The following is a 14,207-nucleotide window of genomic DNA, read 5'->3' on the forward strand; positions in this document are numbered from 1 at the left end:
AGTCTGAGTTCTCCCCAGCCCCTGCTGTTCCCTGGCAGGTTCTGAACAGAAAGCCCACGCCTGCTGCCAGAGAACATTCCACTGGGGAGTTCTGGTGGGCAGCGAGGGACTCCTGCTCTCGACTCAGGCCACCCAGGAGTCACTCTCCTTCTTCCCTTCCCCAACCATAGGCCCTCCCCTCTGGTCTGCCTCTTCCAGCCCTAGCCCAGAGCCCAAGGAGCTGGCAGGCCAGGTGGAGGTTTGTGCCTTCTCTGGCTACTCCTCCAGGGTACAGGAATGGAGCCCATAATCCCCTTTGTTTTTCTTCCTTGTTCCCGGCATCCTCATTTGTGGGGACTTACCTCATCCTGGAAAGTCCCTTCCCCTTCCCCTCCCCCGGCCTCCTACTAAGCAGCACCCCAGCAGGATCTGAGCCTTCCTGGCCTCAATGCCTGATAGGTTAGTGGAACATTAGCAAGCGGCCTGGCCTCTAGAGAGCTCTTCTGGGCCCTCCTCTGCCTATGGCAGAGACAGACCCTTCCCTCGCCCTGTCTGCCGGGAAGTGTGTTTGGGGGAGAGCTCCTTCACCTCCCAGGGACCAGGCTTTCAAGCGAGAGGGAGACCAGGCAGGAGCTAGCTTTCAGCCAGTGCTGGAGCTTCCAGCTGCACGGGCTCCCAAGCTGCATCAGCCAGGACATGGTGGCCTGTGATGTCCATGGGGTAGAGGAGCGTGCACAGGGTGGGACTGTCCTGTCCAGGTTTCCAGGTGAACAGGAACTCCTCAGAGCCTGAAGTCACCCCTAATAGGATAGTGTCTTCTCTATCCTCTGGGATGCAGCTTGATAAATAACTCATTTATACATTCAGAAGTCACCAAGCACCCAGTCTATGCCAGCCATTCAACCCCCACAGATCACCAGTCCCTGAGGCCTGGCTCCCATTCAGTCAGACCAGAGCCAGCTGCCCAGAAGCGCTTTCCAGAGAGGCCATGTTGCACTGGGATGGCGCTGTGCCAGACTGCCGCTTTGAGCTTGGGTGTTGAGGGGATGGGAGGGGGACAGTCCAGGCAGGAAGGACACGAGCCAGGGGGAGCTTAGGAAAGTAGGTCACTAAAAATGACTTCTTTTTTTTTTGCTTTCCTGTCTAGAGGCTGTCCCCACACCCTGCCCCACTCTCCACTTTGGTCCTGGCTTGGACAGTCCCCCATCAGAGGGAGAGACGAAGCCAGCCAGGAAGTGTCAGGTCTGTCCACTTCCAGCCTCAGCTCTAGGCAGGCTGAGGGCTCTGTTCGTCCTCCTCACCAACCTGGCCTGACTTCTTTTTGAGACCTGGGACAGTGAGAGTCATAAAAGGCAGACCCTGTTTCCAAGTCAGTGAGCATCTATTGAGCACCAGCTGTGTGCCAGACCACATGCAAGGTCCTGGAATACAGAGGGAATAAGATATGTCAGCCTCTTCCCCTACCCCAACCAGAAGCTCAAGAAACAAAACTGTAAGCAAATCAGTGATTCCTGGTTGGGACAGGAAGGCCTTGGGCTCTCCTTGGCCACCATTGGGACCACTCTCAGGCTGGTAACCCTGGGAAGCAGATGAGAATGAACAAGGGGGAGCAGGATGGGAGTTCACGCCTCCTGAGGATGGACCAGCCCAAGAAATCACCTCCAGCTGCACTCATCCTGCTGCTCTGCCCCCACTGAGGCTGAGGCTTTGCAAAGACTACAGAGGGCAGGTTCCAGGGTCCTTCCACACCAGCTTCTGAAAGAGAAGCCATGGTGGGGACAGGACCACAGAGTTCCAGACCTCAAGCCACTTCCCTGTAGCATCTGCACCCTCCCCCTGTCCCCCATCCTCTAGCCCCAGGGCCTCAGGGAGCAGATTCCTGACATGCTTGTGGCCAGAGGCAGAACCAAGGAAGTGAGCTGGAGGGAGGTCAGCACAGTCAAGAAAGAGTTAGAAAACAGGCCTCCTCCAACCCTGGTTAATTATTGGCAGGGCAAGGAGACAAAAGGGGTCACCGAACTCCAGCTGCTTGACCCCAGCCACCCACCTGGGGCTAGCATTTGAGATTGAAGCCAGGCAACCAGGGGCCTGTCTTGCCTCCAGTACCCAGGGGACAGGGCCTGGGTGAGGATCCTGGCCTCTCTCTAGGCAATCCGGGAAGAAGGGGGTGGGTCCTGTTAAGTGTGCTCTCTGGTCTGTGCTTGCTCCCTCCACAGTTCAAACTTCCCAAAGAGTACAGCTGGCCTGAAAAGAAGCTGAAAGTCTCCATCCTACCCGACGTGGTGTTCGACAGTCCTCTGCACTAGCCTGGGCGGCCCTGCAGGGGCCAAGGGAGAGCCCAGCTGCTCCCCGGTGACTGCCAGTGTAACAACTGCGTGCGAGAGATTCCCACAAATAAAAGGACAAGTGTGTGGATGACCGCGCAGCCACTGCACCCACAGCCGGTGGGGAGCCGTGCACAGGCCACAGGCCCCACTTCACCTGCAGCTCAGGGGCCTCACCTCCCAGCCAGCCAAGCCCATGTGACCAGGCCTTGGCCCCAGCAGGCCGTGAGCGGGCAAATGCAGACCTTCCCCTCCTGCTGCCTCAGGTTCTGGTTTGAGATTTGACTCTGGACCTTCGCTGTGCCCTTAGGTGGAGAAGGGCCTCATTCCCTCCTACCGCCTGCCACACAGCCCCGCGGGAGGGAGGTGGAGTGGCGTGTGGGGCCACTGCCCAGCTCAACCCTGGGAAGCCTTTGGTAGTCAAGCTCCTGTGGCCACAGAGCAATCCCTCTGATCGGGTTTGGTTTTCCTCCTCCTCATTTTATTTTGTAGAAACCGGATGGTATTTTATTGCTCTTCAAAGATGTCCAGAAGCCATGTATATAATGTTTTTTAAACAACTTTATTCCCAGATGAACTTTCTCAGACAGGGGCTGGGGGCCATCTCCCCCTGAGCCGCCACCAGAGAAGGTGCTGGTGTGCTCCTGCCAGCCCCAGGCACATGGAGCCAGCTGCACAGAGAGGCTTTTCTTCTCGGCTGGGCCTAAGGGAGCCTGAGGCAGGGGGAACGCTGAGATACTCCCCCATGCAGCCTTGAGCCCAGTTCAGCTGGGGCCAGGAAAGGGTGCTGCTAGTTCTCAAGTGGACTGGGCCCCCACAAAGTTCAAGGACCATCAGGCTCTTGGAAACTTGATGGCCACAGCCTCATCTTCCAGGCCTTTTCCACCCAGCCAGGCCTGCCTGGGAGACAGCGAGGCCCGGCACCTCACAGACCATCCCCACCTGCCACTCAGGGCCTGGGTTTCCAGCTCTTTGACCACTCCTGTCCCATTTCCTCATCCCCCGGGCTCCCCAGCCTCCAGGCTGTAGGACTCTGGCTTATTAAAAATGGAAAAGTCAACCTCTCAACATGTCTTTCACTTTGACTTTGCAAACAATGCACTCTACCACCCACCCATCCTCCCTGTATCCATTCATTTCTCATCTTTCATTCCCCATTCCTTGTCCTGTCTCCTTTCCTGCATCCTGGCCTCCCATGGTCCTTGGTCCCTCACCCCAATACCACAAATCTCATGGTCTTCCTCCCAGAAGCCAACCTATCCCTGGCCCATGGTATGGGGATCCTCTTGGGTTATCTGTCACTTCTGACCTGGAATCCACAAGCCCCTTTCATGCCCTCTTAACCCAGATTCTAGGGACCACTATTTCAAGATCACCCTTCAGGCCTTTCCAAAGCAAAATCCTTTTGTCTGTCAGGGACCACACAAGACCATGCACTGCCCCTGTCTGCACCCCACACTCACGGCTACCACCAGGAGTGTCACAGGAGGCCCATGGGGTGCAGGGCCCCTCTGATGAGAGAGCCAGCCAAAGAGCTGCCTCCAGGCGCCATGAGGGCAGTGGCCAGGCTCTCCATGGAGCAGGATCTGAACTTCCAAGGGGCCGCTAGGGCCTGGCCCCTTCTCTGCACACACCCTCAGGGCTACCAAGTTAACTCCATCAAACTCAGAGCTTCAAGGCAGATCAGTCTGGAATATTGGGAGAGACGGGCTCCAGGTCCCCACCAGCGAAGATGGAAGCCCCTCTGGACCTGATGTTGGCAGCAGCTGTGCCCTCTGCTCTGAGAACTTTTCCAAAAGGACATTTCCTGGCCTTTGCCCACCACGGCATCCCTGCCTTTGAAGCTCTTGTCTTCTGACATTTTGTGGCCAGAGAGGTACCACCAGCTTGCCTCCTTTCCTTGCCACCCTGACTTGCCCCTCCACAAATTCTTTCTCTCTGGGGACCTGCCTTCACCTGCCTGGTTTGGCTGCGGGGAAGGAGGGTATTTTCTGAGCTAAGCTTTGTCATCAGTATGGGAGGCAGGAGGGAAGCAGCTGAGCTCAGAGACAATGAGCCCAGGAAGCCTGTGGCCCCTTCCTGCCCTGCCATGTCAGGAACCTCCAAGGTCTGGCTGGGGCCAGGCCTCCATCTCCTTTCCCTACAGTGCATTGGCTCTGAGGGAGTGGCAGTGTCCACCATCTCTGACCAGACCTCCTTTCCTTGGGCAGTGGTGCCTTCTGGAGGTTTCTTGTGGGGGAGTGCTCTCCATTGAGCTTCTGGCTGGTGAGAGGGGACCCTCACTGAGGATCAAGTGAGACTGACCATGTAGCATGCCCAGCACAGCACCTGGCGTATGGGGGAGTGCTCACTAAATGTACCCCTGCTTTCCCTCCCTGCAGCTCTTTGGGAACCCTGACCTGAGAGTGAGCTGGGAGGTAGGAAGCCTCTTCTACCAGCTTCTTTAAGGCCTGCTCAATCCCACCCCCTCCCTCCAGGTCCCCATGGCTAAAGCTTCTGAGAGGAAGGGGCTCCCCCTTGCTGTTTGCCTGCTGCATGAGGCAGACTCCTGTGGCTCCCCAGATTCAGTGTGAGCTGCAAGAGGACTACAGACCAAGCTGCCATTCAGAGGGGAAGAGGCTCACGTAAGGTCTCAGGTCTGGTCGGGGAGCTGGTGCCTCTTCCTCTTCCAAAGGTGAGGCTTCAGGGCAAGGACTGGGAAGACTTCGGGAGAGTGTAAAGGGCTAGAGCGTTTAAAAAAATAAACACAGGGTCTTGGGATGGGTTTTGAGACTGAGTTGAGAGCAGGGAAAAAAACTGAAGGTTGGTGCCCCTATGGGGCAGACCAGTAGAGAATTCCCTTGACTGTATTTTTTTATCTGATGGTTATTCCTCTCTGGCTTCTGGGTCCTCCATGCCAAGTGAGGTACCTGGGTCCCTGTTACAAGTCAGGAGCCCTGTAGAGAGAGCCCTCCTTTTGTACAAGTACCTGAATGCTGCAATGAGCAGACTTTTGTAAAATTTTATATTAGTTTCTAATGTCAATGGCGACTCAGTTCCTGGGGGCTGCAGCCAGCCTGGGACTTTTGTAAGAATTTTTGGGTGACTCACTTAGATGTCGTTTCCTTCTTGCTCCCTCTTCCTCTGTGTAATCTAAGTGCATTAAACATATTTGCAGAAGTGCCTGTGTCTTGTGCTCCTTTCTGGCTGCCTAGAGTAAGGGAGCAGAAAGCCTGGGGCCTGGCAGAGGGGGTGGGCTGGACTCAGCCACTTAGAAGCAGCCAGGATGAGGAAAGGCCCCAGGACTGTTGGGAGTGGAGGGGGCGTCAAGGAGCAGGATCATGCAGCTGATGACTCTTCAGTCATGCAGAAATGACTTTGCAGGATCAGGCTCTTTCACTGGTCTTGAATTCCTCTAAGGTCAAGAGGGTAGGAGTGTGGGACGCGGTCTGGGGAGACGAATGGGTGGGGAAGACCCTTTCTGCGACTTCATTCCTCTTCTACCCTTCTCTCACCAAAACACCCTTTCCCCTTGGGAAAGCGGGCCTTCCTCCCCTCCAGTTTGGAGTCCTTGTGCCCCCTTCCAGCTAGGGCCAAGAGACAGCCACTACCCTCACCAGCCATCTAAATTCAACTTCCTAATCCAGGGCCAGGGGCAGGATGGAGGGGCAGCCTCGGAACTGTCACACCCACTGGTGACACAGAAGCCAGCCCCCCTTCCTATCAACTCTTCTGGTCCTGGTCTGGTGAGGAGGCAGGAGGGTCTTTCTTCCCTGGATTGCCCAGCTCCTGACTCTCCAGGGCCTAATGTGGCAAAACAAAGCCTAATGCCCATGGGGGAGGAGGTGACAACCTGGAGGCAGGCAGGAGGGTGTCTACACCTAGACAGGGTTCCCGGAACCTGCAGGACTGCTCTGGGCCCGCACGCACTCTCCCTTCCTGCTAGGCCTGGGTTGTTTGTCCTGGAGAGTAGCAGGGTCTTTTCTCCCGGTCCTCAGGATGGAGCAGAACCCAAGAGGTTCTGCTAGGGCTGATGGCAGAGGTCTTGGGGTCATCCCAAGAGGGGAGGAAGGAGGGGGTGTCAGCTCCTGTGAAGGGACTCTTAGCTCCCCTCCTTGTCCTCTATGAGAACCAGCCATACCTGGAGGACCTTCCCCAGGAGGAGGTCAGCACTCCTCCCCGTGACCTCCTGCTGAACTGTGGCTGGCCCCTGGAGTAGTGGGGCAGGTCCCGTCTGGGGCCCTAAGTCCCTCTGGCAGTCAGAGAAAGTTTGCTGGGAGAGTCTGGAGCCAGGCTGACAACCCCAGGGTGGCCCAGGCCACACCCCTTTCTCCTTGGAGCTTAGACAGAGGGATCTAATCCTCCTCATCTGACTAGCCTAGAAGGACCTAGGATCAGGGTGAAGTTCTTACCGCAGAAAGTACAGAATAGTGAGATCCTGTGCTTAGGTAATTCCAGGAGACAGGACTAGGCTGGGGTTGTTTCTGGAAGAGAAGGGCTCCTTGGCCTAGAGCAGAGACCCCATCCCTAGATTTAGGGAGGGGAGAAATCTGCCATGTGATCTTTAATGTCTCCTCCAAAAAGGCCTGTACATTCTTCCAGGTGTCTGCCCTGCCCCATCTAGGGCAGCATCAGGGGCGCTGGGGAGGGTGGCCCAAGGGCTCCAGAGCCATGGGGCTGAGAAGCCTGAGAGATTTGCCAAACTGGCCTGACCAGAAGGAGAATGCAAGCTGGAAGTGACTCAACCCAGCCTGCCAGGCACTGAGGCAGCTGCAGCCTGCAGAGGGGGAGAAGGGGGGAGGCCAGGGTAGGGGTGAGAGGAGTGATTTGCTGGGCAGGAGAAGAGAGGGATGCATGGGCAGGTCAGGATGTGTTCTGGGAGGGGCAGCCACCTCCAGGCCCCTTCCATGGGGGCATGGTGACACTGACGCAGTCTCCTCTTCTCCTTCGTAGTGCCAGGAAGTCCTTGGGAGACAGCTAAGGGCAGGATGGAGGAAGGGGCAAGATGACTGCTGGTGGGTGTCCGTGGTTTGTGTGAGCATAGCTTTCTGAGGAACTTCAGGGGCAAGGGAGACTTTGAGGGGGTTGTAATGAGAGTAGTGGCCTTATTGGGGCCAGAGAACTGAGGGCAGTCACCCTGTGCCTTTGTTTTTCCAATTTCACCCACTGCCACCCCACACCCCATCTCAGGCCAGAGAGCACTGAAAGAAAGGAGGATGGGGCTTCTGGGTCACAACCTTTACAAGACAGAGGAAGGCCACCTGCATTGTTGAGCGTCTGCAAAAACACTGTGGGAAACGTTAAGAACTAGAAAATATGTTCATTCACTTGTTCTTTGAACAGACGTGTGCTGGGCACTCTGCTGTGTGCTGGGAGACTGGACACAGGCCTGGCCTTAAGGAGCTCTTAGTACAGTAGGGGAAAACAGACAAGGAAACAATTACAAGGAAGAGCCATTTAAAAAGGAAAGCCAGTAAGCTGCTTTCTGTCCTACCCCAGCTCCACCACTTATTACCAGTGTGATTTAGCCAGGTTAACTAGCCTGTGCCTCTGTTTCTTCATCTGCAAATGGATACTCACTTCATAGAGTTTTTACAAGGATTATATGAGATAATATACCTGAGATGCCTGGCGCATAGGAATTGCTCAATTAGCGTTTACCTTTTATAGGTAAACACAGAAAAGGTGCCCCGCCCAGTCTGGGAAGATTAAAAATGTCTTCCTGAAAGAAGTGACATCTAAATCAAAGCCTGAAGGATGTTAAAAGATGAACTGGGCAAAAGCAGAGGGGGTTTTACTTTGCAAAGCTCTCCAAGCAGACAGAACAACAAAGGCAAAAGCCCCAAAACTTTTGGGAACTGTAGACTTCAAATTGCCCAGAGTATATGGTCGAAGGCATCAAGCTTTCATTTTAGGACCATGCCCCTGCCTGCTGGGTGGAGAGCATTTTGAAAGAGAGCAAGACTGGAGGCAAGGAAACCAGTCAAGCCTGGATCAGGATAGAAGCAGTAGGGATGGAGAGAATGGGACTGTCATTGATTCAACAAATCTTTATTGGGCACCACCTATGTGCTAGGTCCTATTCTAGACACCGGAGATAACAGCATTAAAGAAAATCTTTCCTTTCATAGATGCTATATTTTAATGATGGGAGATACATAATGTTTTTTTAAAGTAGAATACATAGTAATGGAGATATGCACTATGGAGAAAAATAACGCAGAGGTGGAGAGATAGTGAGGGCTGGGGGAGGGGTGCGGTTTTAAATACAGAGGCCAGGGAAAGCCTCATTGCATAGGTGACATTTGAACTAAGGATCTCCATGACAGGAAGAAGTGTGCAATAGGGATATCTGCACACTTGCACACATAGACAAAGAGAAGACCAACTGTAAAGTCCCTGAGGGGTTGGGGAGACACACCAAGTGTATTCAAGGGACAAGAGGGGAAGCCAGTGTGGCTGGAGCAGAATGCGACAAGGGGAATAATAGGAGATTACTTACCCAGAGGCCAGATTGTGGAGGACTTTGCAGGCAATTACAGTCATGTATCACTTAATTACAGCAATATGTTCTGAGAAATGCATCGTTAGGTGATTTCGTTGTGCGAACCATCATAGAAAGTACTTACACAAACCTAGATGGTATAGCCTACCACACACCTAGGCTATTTGGTATAGCCTATTGCTTCTGGGCTACAAACCTACACAGGATGTTACTGTACTGAATACTGTAGGCAATTGTAACACGATAAGTATTTGTATATATAAACATATCAAACATAGAAAAGGTAGGGTAAAAATCCAGTATAAAAGAGAGAAAAATGGGGCCAGTCCCAATGGCCTACCAGTTAAATTCAGTGTGCTCCACTTCAGCAGCCTGGGTTCGGCTCCCAGGCACAGACATATGCTACTCTTTTAGCAGCCATGCTGTGCTTGTGGCCCACATACCAAAAAATAGAGGAAGATTGGCACAGATGTTAGCTCAGGGGGAATCTTCCTCAGCAAAACAGACAAAAAAACAAAAGATAAAAAATGGTACACTCATATAGGGCACTTACCATGCCTGGAGCTTGCAGGACTGGAAGCTGCTCTGGGTGAGTCCATGAGTGAGTGGTGAGTGAATGTGACGGCCTAGGACATTACTGTACGCTACTGTGGACTTATAAATACTGTATACTTAGACTACACTAAATTTATAAAAAAAACATTTTTAACTTTAATTTTTTTAACCTTAGCTTACCTTTAATCTTTTTTACTGTATAAACTTTTTAACTTTTTTAAACTTTTACTCTTGTAATAACACAAAACATAAACACATTGTACAGCTATACAAAAATAGTTCCTTTATATCCTTATTCAATAGGCTTTTTCTATTTAAAATTTTTTTTTATTCTTTTATTTTTATTTTATTTTTTTAGGAAGATTAGCCCTGAGCTAACTACTGCCAATCCTCCTCTTTTTGCTGACAAAGACTGGCCCTGAGCTAACATCCATACCCATCTTCCTCTACTTTATACGTGGGATGCCTACCACAGCGTGGCTTTTGCCAAGTGGTGCCATGTCCGTACCCAGGATCTGAACCGGCGAACCCTGGGCCACCGAAAAGAGGAACGTGCAAATTTAACTGCTGCGCTACTGAGCCAGCCCCATATTCTTTTACTTTTTAAACTTTTTTGTTAAAAACTAAGACACAAACACACACATTAGCCTGGGCCTACACAGGGTCGGGATCATGAATATCACTCTCTTTCACCTGCACATTTTGTCCCACTGGAAGGTCTTTGGGGGCAATAACACACATGGAGCTGTCATCTCCTAGGATAACAATTCGTTCTTCTGGAATACCTCCTGAAGGACTGGAATTTTTTTTTTTTTTTTGAGGAAGATTAGCCCTGAGCTAACTACTGCCAATCCTCCTCTTTTTGCTGAGGAGGACTGGCCCTGAGCTAACATCCATGCCCATCTTCCTCTACTTTATACGTGGGACGCCTACCACAGCATGGCTTTTGCCAAGCAGTGCCATGTCTGCACCCGGGGTCTGAACCGGGGAACCCCGGGCCACCAAGAAGCAGAACATGTGAGCTTAACCGCTGCGCCATCAGGCCAGCCCCCAGGACCAGAAGATTTGTTTACACCGGCATCACCACAAACACATGAGTGATTTGTTGTGCTACGACATTACGACAGCTACAACATCACTAGGTGACAGGAATTTTTCAGCTCCATTATAATTTTATGGGACCACCATCATATATGCGGTCTGTCGTTGACCGAAAGGTCGTAATGTGGTGCATGACTGTATAAAAAGTTTATTTTTATTCTAGTTAAAGTAGGAAGTCATTGGAAGATTTTGAGCAGAGGACTGACATAATCTGACATATTTTAAAAGGATTATTCTGGTATTCTGTTGAGAATTGACTTCAGTAGGTAAGAGCAGAAGCAGAGAAACCAGGTAGGACCTACTGAAATAATCCAGGCTAGAGATTATGGTGAAGTAATGGAGATGTTAAGAAGTAGTCAAGATCTGCGGAAGGGTTGGCTGTAGGACGTTCACCGAGAAGCAGAAGACTGCAGCATGACCAGGTTTGGGGGAGGAGCAGAAATCAGTATCGTCTTGAACATGTTAAGTTTTAAAATGTTCATTGTATCTCCAAGTGAAGATGTCAAGTGAGCAACTAGTATATAAGTGGATGACCTGAGAGATGTTGCAGAGAAGGATCTAGAGGACCTGATGACTGATTGAATGGATAAAGGAAGTGAGAGACAGGGAGATGTCAAGGTTCCTCCCTGATCCTTGGCTGGGTAAGTAAGTGGGTGACAGTTCCACTGACCGAGATGGGGAACACAGTGGAGGGGAAACAGGCCATAAATTGAAAAAGATGAAGAGTTTAGTTTCCAATACACTGAATTCAAGGTGCCAGTGGGACATCTGGGTGCAGAGCACAGTTGGCTTCATGGATCTGCAACCAGGAGGGTGAGGATCCACGCTGGAGATACTAATAGAGGAGTCATCAGTATACAGAAGTGAAAAAGCCTTAGGAGGAAATGAGACGCCCCAAGGAGTAGGTGTAGATTAGTAAGAGAAAAGGATGGAGAGCAGGACTCTGAGGACTGCCCACATTTTTGACATGGAAATTGACAAAGTCTGCGGTTATAAAGACAAGAAGAAAACCAGAAGAGTATGATGTCTTACAAGTCAAAGGGTGTGGTCTAGAAAGATGAGAAATGAAAGGAATCCTTTAGCTTTATTATTCTGGAGGTCATTGGCAAGGAGGCCACAGAAGCTATCTCCAATTGCTCCAAGTTAGACCTTGTTTCTTTGCACCATTTTAAGAGCACGGAAATGAGGATTAGGACTTGAACACCATTTTCTTGTTTGTTCATTTAGAAATGTGTGCATTTATTTATTTGCTCATTTATTCAGCACAAGTCCTCCCATGTGGCAGGATGCAAAGTGCTAAAAGACACAGGCCCTGTCATTGAAGGACCCATATTAGCCCCCACATCAGGAATAAGGAGATGTGGGTCCTGCAGTAGAGAGATCCTCTAGTTTTATGGAAGGATCAGGAACCCATGGGTCATGTTGAACTTGATTCAAATCTGAGTTCTACCATTTAAAACGTAATCAATGATGACTCCGAAATCCATAATCTCCAGTACAAACCTCCCCCTCCGTCAAGTAGGTATACACAATTGTCTCCTTAACAGTTCCACTGGGATCTGAGCCAACTCACACTTAACTTAGAACTACTGAAACTCTCCCCACCCAAATCTAATCTTCTTTAATTCTCTCCTTCGTGTTAAATGGCACCACTATCCAGCCTCTTGTTGAGGCCCAAATCCTAGGAAACATTTTAAAACACATGGGGGTGGGGGGGAGTTGGTAAATATATATATACACACAAACCTAGTAAGAATGTTTTAAAGTTCAGAAGGATAGACTAGACTGTGATAAGCACATCTTGATCCCATTTCTACCCCATTACTATTATGTGTTGATTCCTCTCCACCCCATATCTAATCCACGTCTAGTCCCTTTGACTCGTCTTTGAAAATGTATCCCAAATCAGACAGCTTCTCACAACCAGCTTCAAGTCTAAACTCCTTACCATGACTGCCAAGGCCCTATCTCACTTGTCTTCTCCCTCTCCACAAGGCCTTCCTTCTGCCCTGGAACGTGCTAATTGATTGCTTTTACATTTGTTTTTCCTTTTGACTGCAGCACTTGTCCCCCAGAGTGTCACTTGCCTGACTCCTCCTGAACATTCAGGTCTCAGCTCAAATGTCACTTTTTGCGGAGAGCTCTGTGTGACCCCCTTACTCTCTCTCACATCTTTGTACATGTTCTCCAGGGAATTCCCAGGACCTAGAAAAATTCCTGGCACATAAAATCTTTTGTTAAATGTTTGTTAACTGACCGACTGACCTTCAGCAGATTACTTCAGTTCTTTAAGCCTCCGTTTCCTTACTAATAGAAGAGGGCTAATAATGCCTATCTTGCTTGGTAGTTTTAAGCGTCAGAATGGGAGGGGAAAGTATTAAGGACATGGGGAAATGGCCCCACAATGAAACTTTGCAATTCCTTGCTCAGTTCCATCAGGCAGATGAGCAGACTGACAAAGCCTTCTTTCCCTCTTAGGTAAAATGAACTACGGGCGAAGAGGCCCAGGAATAGGTGGCCCCACTACGGAGAGGCATCACGGCCCTTTTAAGAAGCACGGAACCCGCCCCACCACCTCAATGTTTAATATACCGAAGTTAGTGCAAGTCACGTGAGGCTCTCGGGCTTGCCCCGCCTTAAATGGGCGGAGCCTCAGCTTAGGGACCAATAGCAGGAGCAGTCTCAGGAACAGCCCCAACTCCACACAGGGAAAAGGGGAGGAGCCGGGCGCCCCGGCCTCTGTACCAGCACTTCCGGACAATACGCCCCGCCCCCGCCCCGTCCCCTCCCCCGGCGGTTTATTTCTTCAGCGCCGGTGGGCCGAACCAGCGGGTGCTGATTAAAGGTGCCGCCGCTGCGCTGCCGCTTTCTCCTCGCCTCCCCCTCCCCGACTCCCCGCCCCCTTCCCGAGTAGCGGGACCGGCCTTGGTGTAGGGACACCACCCTCCTCTTCTCTCCGCCCTAGCTCGGGAGTCCGGCTCACCGCAGCCCCCTGCCCTCCCGCGTCCCCGCCCTGCCGGCGGCACTCTGCCGCGAGCCCATTGTACCCCCCAACCCCGGGTGCACACTCTGAGGCCGGGCAGTGGCGGGAAGATCGGGGACCCCCGTGCGCCCCTAACAGCCAGTCCCGCGAGCCGGGGCCCCTCCCTCGCTCGCTCTCCTCGCAACAGCGCGGCAGCGGCGAGGGCGCCCTTCCCTCCCCGAAGAGGCGGAGGGGGCCGACTGGCGGGCAGCAGGGACGCACCCCCCCGCCCGCGCCCCCTTCCTGGGGGAAGCAGAGCCGGAGCCCGAGAGAGCCAAGGCAGGAAAAGGCAGCCGCGGACTGCCCGGCCCGCAGATCATTTTTATTATCGAGATTATTATTAAAAGGGGGCGGGGAGCCCAGGGTGCAGGGGAGGGGGCTAGAGACGCAGCTATTTTTATTAAACAGATTATTCCTGAAATAATAATAATACGCGCAAGATGGCTGAAGGTGGCTGTGATGAGAGTGTTGGGGGTTTTTTTCTTCCTCTTGTTTTTTTTTTTTGATCTGAGGATAAAGCTCTGAGGCGACAGCCGCTGCGGAGACCCTGCCCGGAGTGCCCTCCCCTCAGTTGAGAAGCTGCGGGCGGACAAACGGACCCACGGACGGAGCGACGGGCGCGGGCCCGCCCCGGACGCGTCGCCTGGGCAGCAGCCGGGGGCCGCGGGCGCTCGCCTTTCTGCCGACTTCTTCCAATTCTAATCTTTTTTTATTTTTTGGAAAGAACCGGGGTGGGTGGAGC

The 14,207-nt window shown here is 52.0% G+C and overlaps 1 protein-coding gene across 2 annotated transcripts in view; it reads left to right on the plus strand.

The window, feature by feature from the left end:
* Positions 1 to 5,464, plus strand: part of SUFU (SUFU negative regulator of hedgehog signaling) — a 108,222-nt gene extending 102,758 nt beyond the window's left edge. For both annotated transcript variants that reach the window (XM_046653750.1, XM_046653751.1), the window contains exon 12: positions 2,196 to 5,464. In XM_046653750.1, the coding sequence (XP_046509706.1) occupies positions 2,196 to 2,285 (90 nt within the window). In that variant the 3' untranslated portion in view covers positions 2,286 to 5,464. The remainder of the gene's footprint in view (positions 1 to 2,195) is intronic.
* Positions 5,465 to 14,207: the final 8,743 nt, after the last annotated feature.

The sequence above is a fragment of the Equus quagga genome, chromosome 2 (genome assembly GCF_021613505.1).
Source record: "Equus quagga isolate Etosha38 chromosome 2, UCLA_HA_Equagga_1.0, whole genome shotgun sequence".
Lineage (NCBI taxonomy): Eukaryota > Metazoa > Chordata > Mammalia > Perissodactyla > Equidae > Equus > Equus quagga.